This window comes from Sturnus vulgaris, chromosome 7 (genome assembly GCF_052056855.1).
Source record: "Sturnus vulgaris isolate bStuVul1 chromosome 7, bStuVul1.hap1, whole genome shotgun sequence".
Classification (NCBI taxonomy): Eukaryota; Metazoa; Chordata; class Aves; order Passeriformes; family Sturnidae; genus Sturnus; species Sturnus vulgaris.
The window spans coordinates 15,362,801-15,377,847 of NC_142249.1; the positions used below are offsets into that span (position 1 = coordinate 15,362,801).

Genomic DNA, 15,047 nt, shown 5'->3' on the forward strand with positions numbered 1-15,047 from the left:
TTAATAAGCAACATTTACAGTGCTGATAAATATCAAAACATGGAGCTTACACTATATTCAGTTCTTTTGGAATTTTAAATAAAATAATGTAAAGCTAAAATAGTTATTGAAGACCAAAATGACTGCTTTAATCCTTTGCCACAACAGAGCAGTGATGGCATTTAGAAGAGGATATATTACTCCCTTAGATTAAGGTGGAAGTGATCACCAAAGTTTGTTGAAACTGTGACCACCATGACAAAATTCTGAGCTGCCTTAGCTTTGACAGAAGAAACAGCTGTTCTGAGGAAGTCATGCTACAGACACAGTGACTTGATGGGAACACAGGAACAGAATAATCTAGGACTGTGATCCTCTAAGTCCTGGAAAGAGCAATTTTGCATCCATTTACAGTTGTTCTTATGCCATGCCAGCCATACAAGCACACACACTCTGCATGAGCACTTGGACTTTTAAGTGCTCAAAGTGGGACACCAACACAGCTGCCACACCCCTAAAAAGCAAAGCCATCTAAGAATCACCATCAACTTCTAATTAAAAAAAAAACATAATCTTTTATGCACCCAACCAACAGAACATTGCCAAACCCCAAACTGCCTGGGTGCTGAAGTTTGAACTGTGTCAATGTTTGTGCTACTGCACCTCTCCACAACACAGCCACAGCTCCTGTGCATCAGCAAGGGAACATAACTGCAAAAGCACATGAGTCCCCAAAACTTGTCATCCCAGATTCCCACTGGTGCACACGCTGCTCTCCAGACCTCCACGCTTTCCAAGTACTGGGCTCTACCACACCGCTGACCTTAGCCCAGCCATGTGGCTCTGGCCCTGGTCCAGGATGTGGACCACTGTAATTCTGAACCTCTACTGCTGAAGCAGTGAAGCCAACATCTGTTTAGGAACACCAAGACTGTTCAAAAGGGAATTCCCTCCTCTCAAAATGATGAGAGTCAGCCATGAAAGCAGACCATCTTGTGAAGATTTAAAAAGCTAATTTACAAAACCAGTATTTCTATTGTTGCCTTACTGTGCTCATTCACAGCACACAGTGAACAGATACCTGAATTTATTAATGCCGTTAAAATGTAAGAAGTCCTGGCTTAGATGCCCTAGAGTAGAATTTGCCTCATAGCTCATATCTCAAGTACTTCTGATACACAGTTGATTCTCTGAAAAAATAAAAAATTCCAGCATGCAATAGCATGCCATACTGCCACATTTTAAGTACCATTTGTAACATCTTAACAAAATAGTATAACTTGTTTAAAACTTGTCCACAAGTCTGACAAGTTTTTAACACTAATTTAACAAAATCATGTTTAAGAGACAGTATACAGCTTCTAATGCTAGCACTGCATTAACAAACAAACCAAACACAAACAGTGATTCAGAAATGGAAGTATTTTGCCAGCCCGCAATAACTGAAGTATCATCAACAGGCTGAACAAGACTGCAATATGCAGACTTAAAATACAGATTATTATCAGTAAGTCATGATGCAAACAGAGCTAACTACTCAGAACTTATTTATTTACAGTTCAGTAGCAACTTTTGGCATAAGTGGGTAAGTCAGGTTAGAAATTATCTCAGAGGTCTCCAGTTCAACCTCCTGCTGAAAGCAGAAACAGCTTTTGATAGAACATGAGGATGCTCAAGGCTTTATAGAGCTGAGCCTTGAAAACTTCCAATGAGGGTCCATAAAGTATAGATCACCTTTCCCATTAGGGGGACTGATTCCTACAGGGCTAAGAGACTCACTATGGAATGGTAGGGAAGAGCTTGTAGGACTGTAAAAATCTTGGGCCACATTTAGGGTAAGGCAGCAAGGAAAACTGGGGAGGAAAAAGCACAGGAAAACTGAAGAAAAAGGGCTATATAAGTCAGTAACTCTTAACACGGGACTTCATGTTTCTCCTTGCTGAATTTCATAGGGTTGCTGTTGGCCCAGTGCTGTCCAGGTCCCTCTGAATAAGCAGCCTTTAGCACATTGGCTGTCATCTGCAATTTGGGCATCCTCCAGGTCACTGATAAATGTTAAACACGACAGATGCTTTTTTCCCCAGGGAAGAGACAGTACAGGATAACACCCATCCTCCCTCACCTCATTTAAAAAATACACTACTATCTTAACATGGTTTTGATTTACTTTGAAACCGTGTGACTTGTTAATGCTCACTTCTTACACTGTTTCTGCCTCTTCTTGTGCTCTGCCAGTCCCTATATCCACGCCTATTACATGTTAGGACAAAAAGCACAAGAATGAATATAACCAACTTTCATCCCAGACAAGAAGTGTCTGCAATGTCTTCCTGTCATTCCAGGCAAGAAGATCCACAACACTGCAGCATGCACTGAGTGACACAAAATTGACAAGGCCACATAGACCACATATTTAAGGAGAGGAACAGAACTGAAAGGATCATAGGCTTCACTGGCTCCAGTTCCATGATGGCTCTGCAGACATAAGGAGCTTTCTGCTGAATGAACCAAGGCATCAGCATCCAAGGCACATTAAATCCACAACACAGATTATACAACCAGAGTTAAGGTACCAATGAAGTCCCAAGACACATCACCACCAGAAATGATCAAGACCAAGCTGGGTGAAGAGTAACTGGGTTTGTTATATCCAGGATAACATGGCACGAACAGACACAGTGTACATGCCTTGGTCTAGCAAGAGACTGCAAAGAAAGATGCATTTAACAGACCACCTCCCTGTAGCTTTCCCCTAATAAGCTGCCAGAGAATTTTAACCATCCTGCCTGTGCCATTTTCCTTGGATAATGCTTTTTTCTAAGCAAATGGAAAAAGTAGTCATGTAATTTGCTCATCCTAAACTGCCAGTGTTGCTCATGAAATACAAAAAAGTAACAACAATACAGCTGATGAAGGAAACATAAGGCAAGATACAGATAAGGGCATGAACAGAGGTAAAATGTAATGGGAAACAGCAAAAGAAAAGGCAGAGGAAGAGATAAATCTGTCTGCAAACAATTCAACTCACAACCAAGCATAACTCCTAATACTTCATTCTGGTAGCACTTTTGAGTCCAAAGCCAAGATACTAGCCCTGTAGGTAAGGGTAAATCTCGAGTAGGAGCTGCATCAGAAGTTGTATGACAGAAAACTCAAGCTTCACAGAAAGCTAACAGAAAAAGAAAGCATGTATGACACAGGATAAATAGGAATAATAGGAATTAAAACATGCAGAAACAAGAATGAGAGAAATTAGAGGAACATCAAGATGATAGAAAAAGGAAGAAAACAGCTCCAGAACATTTTTGTTCTAGAGGCTATTAACTCAATAGAAATCAAAACACTTTCTATCAGACCCTGACACTTAGTGATAAAGAGGTGAGAAGGAAGATTCCCACCAGAATATGGGTCTATGAGAACAGGACAATAATGCTGCTACAAGGGCCCTTCACCTGTCTGAGAACAGTGTGTTTAGAACAACCTTCCCCCTTAGTTCTCTGCATCTCTCAGAGCTATTTACTCATGTGTACTACCAAGCTTGTCAACCCTGCCTCCAAGTGGAGCAGAGAAAAGCCTGAACTTGCTTCCCTCTGCCACTGTTCCCCCTTTGAGGAATCCCTTGCTTGCACTTCAGACAATTTCAGCCACCTCTGCTGCTGCTGTGCACACACAGCCCCCCACAGGGCAGATCACATCAATGTTAAAAGCAATCCTCTGCCCTAGCTCAAGATCTTACATCCTTTCCACAACACAAAATCCACATGAAGACTTTGCTTTTATCCATGCCATGTAAGAATGTGTGTAGGTTTTTAGGAATTTATAATGCTAGCTACTTATCTATGGTTTACACACCTCCACGGGTGACTTCTCATTATTACAAACACATTTCACACATTGCATCGTGCTACATGTATTATCCCATGAATAAAGCTGACAGTCAAAGATGTCACTAAGTAGCAGCCCTTTGATAATTTCACTACTTCAGAACAATAAACTATTGCATTTCCTTTAACAGTTTTAGCCCTATCCTTTGTTTTATTAGACAGCAGTAACATTCTGATACAGCACATATTTAAAGCATTACATGACACATTAATCGCTTTGCTGTAAATTGCATTTTGTCACTTGCTCAATGACTTACTGGCTGTGACTAATGCTTGAGTTTCCCTTATATTTCATTACATTATGCTGTAAAGATGCAAGCCATTGAACACTCCAAATAAAGATGTAAAAAATATAACAAATTAGATGAGTAAATCTGCCAATCCATTTCGGAAAGTCTGTCATTCCTAACAATTTAATATAAAATTCTTTCTCCTTCAAATTATGTTATTCTAATTCTTTTCCCAAAAAGTTTTTCCAAAACTTTTTAGTTAAGTTACAACTCTGGTTTCTAAATTTAACCTGCTTTGTTTATTCGTCCCAGCCACTCCAAATGCACCATAGAGCCCAGCACGCAGAGGTTGCTTTCCATTTGCAACTCTCATTGTTGAAAGATTGTTAAAAGATTATTTCTAAATGCTGTGAATTTACACAATAGAGGCAGAAGGATGTTTTAAAGTTATTTAAAAGCTGTCAGTTAATCTTTATGGCACTACTACAGAAATAGTAATATCATTACCAATATCCAGCACATATTTAAGTACACACTGATGTTTCAGAAGGATGCAGAAATTACTTCAATATACAACAAGCTCTCTTAATTAGAAAGGAATTTTCTTCTCTTTTACACCACACTCCAGAGTTGGGCTAGAGAAACTGGCACAGTAAACATTTCAAATTTACTACTAAAATCAGAAGAATTTAAAAAACAGAAGTGCAGAATATATATTAAATATTGGAGTCTACCAAGGGTTTAAGTAATTTATTAATTTCTGTGGCTTAAAAAAAAATCAATACCATATTAATATGTGTTCTTTCATTTCTCAAAGTTCAGAAGGATCCACACCACTGTCTACAGCCTCCACAGGACATCCCAACATGATCCTACTGCACCCCATTCTCAGCCCCTGCTGGGCAAACACGGCCGAGAGATCTGTTCCACACAACACAACACAACACAACACAACACAACACAACACGTACCTGCCAGGGTTAGGGGGACTTCTACAGATTTCAGCCAAGGCAAGGTATCAGGAGTGCCCCAAATTCCACAGCAAAAGCAGGACAAGTTAAAACACTGGTAAACAAGATGCTCCTAAGATTTTATCTTGGCACTAGAAGGAAAACAGCAGCTCGCAAGCTAGACTGTAGAGTAACTAACATTTTTTTAGGGATGTGTTGCTGTACTGTATTTAATTTAGGATCATTTAAAGGACAAGGAGAAAGAATTAGTTCTATGCTGCCACTTTTTATTCCCCACACCGACCTTCACACATGACACAATTCACTATCACCAGAGGCTAAAGCTGAAGTCCACAGCTCTAATTTTCTAACTGATAAGCCAAAACAAAACAAAACAAAAAAAACCCATCAAACCAAAGCAAACAAAAAAGAGAAAATTTTGGTACACATTAAAGAGCAACCAAATTTTAGAATCTTAGATCCATGCTGACAACAGCAAGCATAAGGAAAGCCTTTCATAACAAATCCTCACATGTTCTCTGCCTTACTTCCAAGCCATGGTTCAGAAAGCAGAACAGGTGAGTACCAGAAATTTGTCTCAGGTAGTGTCTGCAGGTGACCAAAGCAAGACACACTGCAGTGTGTGCTGGTGTCACACGCCACTTAATGGACTAGCACATGGTACATTTTTCACCTCTTCCAATTTCTCACATTTGCAAATTTCAAATGAAGCCTGGACCTTACCTGCAGTTTGTTCTGTAAAAGAAAAGTACCATCCACGAAACAAAACATGCCCAAGAAAAACTTTACAGAAAAACTTTTTTAAATATTTGAAAGATTCTGGCATTCAGCAGCTTATTATCTGAGCCTGACTGACACATTTCATAACAAGCCAGTGTTAGTTTTCACACTGGAAAAACATCAACAACATTTGATTACTGCAATGATTCGAGACCCTTTCAGAACTCCACACAGAAGCAAAGCTGTGCTATACACATACAGTTTATCAAACATTGTAGAATGCTACCTGGCTGATGGGAATCTTTGTGTAAACTGTTACGGTAATCCTGATATTCACATCACTTGCAAGGATGGTCTTCAATTTATTCATTTGGCTTTACTACACATTTAAATAAATAGCATCAAGTTTTTTTTTTCAGTTAGTACCATCCCCACTTATCTCTTGAAATCAAAACACTCAGAGTTTTCTTCTGAAAATACTATTTTTCTAGTGAGTGAAATAAAAGTGCATATTCAAACTCTAGATGTAAGGAAGAAAAAAACAGGTTTAAAAATCTCAACATAAACTTGCTGGCAAGGATCTACAGATGCAAGGTCTGGGTTCTTAATGTTTGGTAGAATTTTCCTCCTGCTTCCCACAGTAACTTCTTCCTTCTCCCTGTATGTGGAAGAAACACGGTTAGAAATGTTAATTTAATGTGCAATATGAATCTGGGAGGAGTAGGGTTTTGTGTTTTGTTGGCTGTGCAAGAGTTCATTCCCCTGTTAGTCAGCTTTTTGGTATGACCTCACCACAACGATCACACTTGAGAGAACACATAACTGCAGCCACAGAACTTCTGTTGTTCTACAACATCTACCCTGCAGGTAGGAGGGAAAAGAGCAAATCTCCTAAAGAAAGCCAGCAGAGGATAAGGATGCTAGAGGTAAGTCACACAGAACCAGTTAAAAAGATTAAAGTTAATTCAGTTTCTTTAGTTCTATAAGTTTCATCAAACCCCTCTGATTACGTATTTCCTTTCAATATTGTTATACTGAAAGCCTGAAGAAACACACCAGAAACACAAATCAGTCTCCTTCCACATGAGCTTCATGCACATATGTTCCATATCAACTACTCTTAAAAACTTAAGGTTTACTTGATTGCTGCAAAAGTCTCCAAGACTTACAGAAGAGAAAAAAGGATAGAGGATTCTTTAGTTGCCAGCAGCATCCAAGCATAAGAACAGAAATACAAATACTATACTGCAGCGATGAATTATTTCTTTCCAACTCCCAAATCTGTAGATCAATTTCACTGCTGTTTCTGGATGACTTTGTGATTCAGTCCTTTCCACTACAGGTACTTCACAGATTGTTTCTAGAGGCCACAGCTTCTTAAGACAACAACATGGAAGGTGTTTCAGGCTTACAGAAAGTCCAATACTTCAAATTTGTCAAGATCACAGACTATCTGCAAGTGCTACAAATACCTTTGTCATGAATGTCTAGTCAGTTTTTGGGAAGGGATATTGACAGTTATGGAGAACCAAGAGTGAGTCCAAGTTAAGTGAAAAACTTGGTGTCTACAAGGAAAAAAGGAGAGGGAACACTAAGAAAAGACACCAGAGCATCATTTGCTTTTTAGCTCTGGCTTCATGTTTATCCAAATAGACAACGGTATTTGTCAACCTATGCAGCTACAGATCCTCAAACAGAGAGGCACAAAAACCAACACAAGATGGTTAAGCCTTCAGTGATGAAAACTGCTGGCATCAAAAAACGGATTCTTTGCACTGAAGTGTTTTAACTTAACTAACGTTTTAACTAGGATTTAAAAAAACCTCAACAACAAAAACCCCTTGAACTAAAAAAAAAAAAAACAGGAAAAAACCTCCACCCACATGCCTGAAATAAACTGAAATTATATAAGAGAAACAAATGAACAGTATTTAGACCTTCTGCAAGGAGGTTTATAGACAAGCTGTTATAGACAACCAGATCACAGACAATCAATATATCCAAATACCTGTTCATTTTCAATACTGTTTAATAACTGCAGCATGCAAGCAACCTGAAGCTTTCAAGAGTTACTCCAGGCTCTAGCCAGGTAAATCTCACTTACTACATCCCTATTAACTCTCCTCTTCAAAGTCCCCTTCCATTTACTTTCCCAACTAACCTGTGTGTGATGCTCACATCCCACTCAGCTCTTCTCCTGATCCCATTTGCTGTTCCCTCTTATCCCTGATGGTCTTTTCCCATTCTCCATCCCCCAGTTATTCAGGTGAGGGTACCAGGTCACTTTGTCCCACTGCTTCAGTAGGGGAACACTCTTCCCCTTGGTTTGAGGGTGTCAGGCAAACCTCTGCTCAAACTCAGCAAAGAGCAGCAGCACAGGGAGATGCTTTCAAGTACAAGTGAGAAACATCTGCCAAGCAAGGTCTCGTTCTAGTTTTAGCCAAGGATCATAGAATTTTTAAAGTAGTAGTAGTAGTTTAAACATTGGGATCTAGCAAGAAAGCGTCAGCCGTAAGAAGTTCTTCCCCCAAATAACCAGAAAAAAAATCTCAGGGAAAAAAAGCCCAAAATAAAGACTAACAGACACTCATTGAGGGGGGAAAGCCCAAACAATCAAACAAACCCAAACAACCAAACCCCAAACCAATCACTACAGCCCAAAAGGTACACTAAAATCCAAGAGCTACCATTACTAAAACTAGATAGGAAAGCCTTTTTGGTCAATTCAAACTTGTTGAACTGTTGATTTAAGGAACACTTAATGCTCAGCTGCAAAGTCAATTAGCTGCTTTAGATTCATGGCAGACTTTGATATTTAATATTAGCTGTAGGCATGAACCTATTTGGAAGAAACTTCAGTTTTCAAAGTTATGTTTATTCCCGTTTACTTAATCCAACTTGGCTCAGCATATCAAACCACAAATACAGGCTTATTTCTCGTTTGGAGAAAGCGTGCACCAAACAGGTCATGGCTCAGGATCTTGAGAGCCATAAAATACAAGGTCATGCTTTAAATTCCCTTAGTAGAGGATCTGACAAACCTTTCCTGTTTGAATTAACCTTTGTTGAAACATCAGACTTTCAGTTTTACTGTGTGTTTTACCTCTATTCCACCTACCACTGCTTTTTTGTCATACATAAATACCACATCATACCATTTTAAGAAAATGAGAATTTTCTTGTTTCCTTCTGATCTGATACAGACAATCTAAGCAGAGCTGACTGGAAAGTTGTGCCTGTTAAGGAGAGTGCTGGAGAAGCTACAGCATAATCCTCACTTAAGAGCACAGATCTGCAGGGAACACATTCCACTTGCTATGAAAGAGCAACACTAAGCTATGAAATAACACAAAACAAAATATCCAAAGCCCAGTTGGTAACTTTCTGATACAACCAAAACACTCAATTTTAGCAAATCAAGTGCAAAAGCGCTTAAGACAGACTTCAGAACAACAAACACCATGGAGGTAGAAATTCAAGGAATGAAGCATCTCCATCCCATTTGGATGCTAGCTTTCTGATATATTTAGCTGTTTTCTTAGAAACTCCTAGAACTGAGCAGCATGGAACAAAAATAGCCAAAATGATCTTGACTTTTTTCCTTGCAGCTTTCTCCCTGTCAAAGGATCCAAGAAAAGGGCAGTCAGTAGGTTCTCAGCGTCCCATTATAGACTAAGTTTGCATCTTAGTTAGCCTATGATATGATACAATAATCAATTCCAGAAACACCTTTTATCCTCCAAATGAAACTAATACTTTTTAGTAGTCAACAGCACAGAAACATGCAGGCTGCTTGCATGGTTTGGACGTGCCAACAGCTTTCACATCCTAGAGTTCAAGAGGAATAAGCATAGCTATCTGGTCTATTGCAGATTTATTCTTTCATAGAAGGTATTAAACAAGATAGCTGTCTCACTTCTAACTTCTTCATAAAGCCTGTATAGTAATATCTGATTTCAGACTTCACGAATAGAACTTTACATTTTGAAGTTAACTGCTTCAATTCTATCCAGGGAGTGCTTTGCAATATTCAAAAATCAACACAAGAAGTTTTACTTTTAAGACTGACTATCCAGAATTTTATTTTAATAAAGGTGTCAAACTTTGATACTTTCTGCACTCCTAAAGAGTTATATCAATTAGAGAATTTCAAATATCATCTATCACTTGCAGCAGATCAACTTCGTAGGGCAATAGCGAACCACATACCACTGTGAACGTGATCTTTAAAATCATCTTAAACATGTACTACTTATACAGTTCTAATTTTCGGATTATCTCCTGCCTCAAGACTAAAGTTTCCATAACCACAAAAGTAAAATTTGTGATAGACAGCTACTATCTTATTCTTGGACTATACATTCTTATTCAGACTTGCAAATTAAAAAAAATTAAATACTTCTCTATTTCAAGGCCAGTCCTGAAACGTGGATGAATTCACAATTAAATCTGTTACTTAGCATGGCTGACATGATCACATACTAAAGATTGAAACAAATACAACCCTTATTCCTGAGGAGATTTGTTCAGCTTAGGCATTTTTGCTTGGCTTATTAGAATCTTTAAAGAGTTTAGCTCCTCCTCCCCTAATGAGTTGAGAGAGTTCTGTAATAATCTTCCTGCAAAAATAAAGGTTTATTTCTCCTAGGCAGCAAACATAATTTCTACTACTGCACAGCTGTCTCAGAGGAGATCCAAGGGGCTGACTGTTCCATCTCATTTCTGGAACAGCTGCACCATATGGTGCTGTGCAGAACTCTGCAAGTTTAATAAATCCATTTCTGAAGGTCTCTGCACACTCTTCTGCGGCGAGTCTGACAGCAAAAAAAAATTCTCTTAAGTTCAAGCGGAATACGTATTATAGTGATTATTGTTATTGTATGCACCGTACAATAAAGATTGTCAGGCGGGCTATCTTTTTCCAAGTGAATCTACTTCGCATAGGTGTGGTTATAATTGCGAAGAGGAACAGCAAGACGTTTGTTAATTAAACTAAGTTTTGAATATCATGAGGTGCTAGACTGCGCCGTGCGGCTGCAGCAGCAGCACCGCGTGAGCGCCCGGCCAGACAGGAGCACCCCGAACCTGTTACACGTCCCGGGAATTGCCGGCATAGCCCTGCAGCTCTCCCGGCTCACCAGGAGATGCCTTGCACAGGCTGCGAGGGACCAGCGCTCCGGGTGTAGCTGCAAGGAATCGGAACAGCACACACGCGCTTTCCCATGAGTCCAAGGAAAGCAAATTGGGAACACCGAGAGCGACGCGACAAGGAACGCCGGTGCCATGAGTCCCCGGTTACAACCCTGCACAGCCAGAGTATAAATCACCCACGTCCAGCCACGGTGATGTCATATGCACACAATCTTTGTAATTCTAAATTCCCTTACTCCCCACACACCCTCTTCCTTCCTCCTGTTCAACAGAGCCTGGAAATGCAGCAGCTTTTGCGATCTGCCCGAACACTGCCACCGAGTCACGACTCCATAGCTAAGGAGAAACGAGCAGCCAGACTTCTCCACCTCAGCCAAGAGCACCCGGGTGCTCTGCCACGTTTTCCTCTCGTTCCCCGACCCCCTCTCCGGGACCCGGGCAGGGCCGGGCGCTGCCGGGCAGGGGAGGCGCTCCTGGCCCGGGCGGGGACTCGCGGAGCGGCCGCAGGCTTGTCCCGCGGGCGGAGGTCCCGGCCCGAACCCGGAGAGCCAGGGCTGTGCCGGCGCCGTGACAGCCGCGGGGAACTTTGCCTGGGGCGCGGCGCGGGCCGAGCCCCGCGGGGCCGGCGGGACCGCGCTGCCCCCGCCGCCGGACAAAGGGGCCGCGCCTCGGGCCGCCAGTGCCCCCCGGGTGCCCACCCGGGCGGAGCGGGGGCACCGAGGGGACAGGGATGCGGTGCCTGGCGCTCCCCGCCCGCCCGCCGCTCACCATCCGGGAACTCCCGGTCGCTGATGTGCTGGAGGTGGGGGCCGCCGCCGCCGCCGGGATCCGAGTCCCCCGACTCGGCCTCCGCCGACCCCGAGCCTCCGCCGCCGCCGCCCGCTGTCGCCGCCGCCGCCTGGTACGCGTCCGCCCAGCGATCAGGCCCCGGCGCTGCCCCGCCGCCGCCGCCGCGGGCCCGGCTGAGCTTGGGGCTGGCGTCCGGGGATACGCAGCAGGTGACGGTGTTGCCCATGGAGCTCGGAGCTCCCCCGCCGGGCCCCGGCTGCGCGGCTCCGGGCTGGGCCGGGGGAGGGGAGGCGGGCGCAGGGCGGGTCGGAGCGCGGGGCGGGCTCAGCACCGCCGCCCCCGCCCCGGCCGCGCGCGGCCCCGCCCGCCCCCACGGCCGCGCGACCGCCCCGCCGCCTCCTGCGCGCGGCGAGCACAGGCCTGGCGCGAGCGGCCGCCGGGGGGAGCCCGGGCCGCGCCCCGCCACCGCCCAATCGCCTCCCGCCGCGGCGCCGCGTGACGGCCGCTCCGCCAATGGGTGCGGGGCTCGTCACGCGGCCGCCGCCGCGCCCTCCCCCGGCCTGTGCCTCCCCCCTGCCCTCCCCGCGCCTCCCCCACGCGCACGCGCGCACGCACCGCCGGCCGCGAGGCCTCAGACACCGCCCCATGGCCACGCCCGCTCGGCGCCGCGCGCTTGGCCCCGCCCCCGGGGCTCGCGCTGCCCCGGCGCGCACGTGGTGCGGGAGCGGCGGGAGCGGCTGTGCGGGAATGAGGGACAGCGAGGGACAGCCGGGAGACAGTCGGGGGACGGCGGCGGCCACTGCACCGCGCAGGAACATGAGCCACAACACAGCAGCGCTGCCGGCACTCCTGCGAGTTGGAGCAGCTCGTAGCCGGCTTCTCCCTCCCCGTCCAGGGCTGAAGGGCTCCCGCCCCGGAGCAGCAGAGACTCGGCAGGGCGCGTCCCGCTCTCGCTGGGCGCTCCGCTCGCTGCTGGGCGCGGTCCCTGCTAGCACGCCGGGAAGGGGACACTGCACGGGGCCGCCGGCATCCCCAGGCACCACTGAAATCCGCAGCAGCTGCGTATTTGCTTGCTGAGTTTCAGCTACCTGAGAGCTCCTCAGAGGACTGGAATGTTCAAATACACTCCGGGGAAGATGGATTAGAGGGCGAGATACCCACAGCAGTCAGAGGTCCTGATAAACACAACCATGCGTTGTTCTGCAATGAAACAACCCACTATCGCTACAAAAATTTAACTCTGGCCCCTGATAAGAAAGGCTCTGCAGAAGACTTAGGAACACACAAAAGTATTACAAAACTCTGCTATCATGCTGGCAGTTATTCCAAAGATAAGCAGGCTCAGGGTTTTACTCCATTTTGTAGGAAAAATCCTAATGTTAGCTCTCCCATGTGATGATAAACATGGAGTTTTTGGACAAACCATGTGTAGTTTCTTTGAAGAGAGGAAGTAATAGATGCTGTGTTTCCAGAATTTGTACAACTTAATCCCAGGCACAATTAAGGAACAAACCAAATGATTTATAGTCATGTATGAGGATTATTCCCTCAGACTGATGAATGATACCTTTTCACTTACCAGCAATTTCTCTAAACTCTGTTAGCTAAGCCTGTCTACACGCTACTGACAATTTGCAAAGCCTTGTTACTCCAGAGGAATCTGACCTTGCTGTGGATTGCACGAAGGCCTTAGGGAAGACTTCAGCACTTCTTGAACCACCTCAGGCCAGCTGAAGTCCCTCTGCAGCCTCTGCACCCTGCTTGGAAAGCTGTAGGGCAGCCGGCCCTGCTCCCAGTTCTAGGAAGGGCCAGGGCTTAACTATTGGGTGGAACAGGAGACTGACCTGGGCCAGGGAGAGAAAAAGCAGCTTCATGCAAAATAGCCATTCAGAGACTGGTGTTTTCTTCCCTCTGGCATTGCACCCACTGATTTTTTGTGAGGATGGTGGGGGAGAGAAGAAGCTCGAGGATTGGCGTGGCTTACTGAAGTAATTAATTCTTGAGCTAGAGTAAGAATTGGCTTGCATCTGCAATATTTGATATGAAAACTGGCATAATTTACTCTTGCATGAGAAGAGCAATGCCTTCCCTTGCTCTTTGCACCTGGCAGACTATTTTCAGAAGCTGGCTGAGCAAGCTGCACTCCTGCTGCACTGCTGGGCCCCTTCCAGTGGCTGCACGCTGATGGAGGTGAGCTGCTCCATCTAGAGCAGTGGTAGGAGCCACAGGCAAATCTGCACACCTCAGCTAGACAGCAGCCATGCCGAGTCTCTGTGGCTAAAGCCAAGTCTGTTCCTTGCAGCCATGCCAGCGTGTGCCGTGGGGTGCCTGGCTTCGGCAAAGGGACGTGCAGCTGCAGCAAGAGCCTCAGGAGATCCCAGCAGCAAGCTGGGACCTCTGCTAACTCTCAGCTTTGGAGCAGCTTCAAGGGAATCCTTTGCCAAAGCTGCGGTTTTGGGCAGTGGAAAATCCTTGTTCAAGGGTGAGCAAGAGTGGCTCAGCAGGAAGCTGAGCACCAGGACCCAACAGCCAAAACCCCACATACTTGTGCAGATAGTGAAAAATGCTGGGAACTTGGAGTGGCTGGAGTATGTGACATGCCTCACTGCTATTTGGGGTGAAGGTTTTGGTTCCTGTGCCTCCCAGAGGCTGACATTTCCCATGGGTTTCATACTTGTTCTCAGTGTGTAATTCTGCAAAGGGGGAGTGATGAAGGCTGCTCTTCTCCCGCGCTAGTGCTGTTGTAGAGTATCAGGATTTATACAAACATGCAGAGGGAGGAAAGAAATCAGTAGTCTGCTTCCCTGTGAGGACTTATTCATGTAGGTCTTAAGCAAGAGGAAGCTGACTTTAATCCCTGGAAGTCACAGAAACAGCAAACTCTCCCACCTCCTTGTCATTCCAGGAGAAGTTAAGCTTCCGCTTCCACATACCTCAATACACCAGTAAAGAGTAATTTTCCATATCTCTGCATGTTTTCCTTTAGCTGCAGTGATGAGGAATATTCATTTCCTGCTCCGTTTTGGCAAAGTAACTCTTAAATTCTCAATTCAGATCAGATTTATCAGGATAATATGACAAAACCTGTTGCTGTGTGTATTTTCTGCAGAACCAGGCGATCCTGTTAATAGGTGTAGTCTGAGCAACACCCTGCAGAAATGAAACACATTATCTTTTATTTATGCAGCTTAACATTCTATTGACTTACTGCTATAGCAATACACTAAATACCCTCTATTATGATTTATTACTGGTCCTGGTTCTCTTCCTATTTTCTGTCTCATCTTTCTACTGTTCTGCTTGATTTGCCCCAGTGATTCATC

General features: G+C 44.6%; 1 protein-coding gene across 1 annotated transcript in view; it reads right to left on the reverse strand.

Annotated features, from left to right (window-relative positions):
* The window catches only part of CCNYL1 (cyclin Y like 1), a 33,206-nt gene extending 21,241 nt beyond the window's left edge, over positions 1 to 11,965 (reverse strand). The window contains exon 1 of the mRNA XM_014879378.2: positions 11,704 to 11,965. Coding sequence (XP_014734864.1) covers positions 11,704 to 11,950 — 247 coding nt within the window. The 5' untranslated portion in view covers positions 11,951 to 11,965. The remainder of the gene's footprint in view (positions 1 to 11,703) is intronic.
* Between the last annotated feature and the right edge of the window lie 3,082 nt (positions 11,966 to 15,047).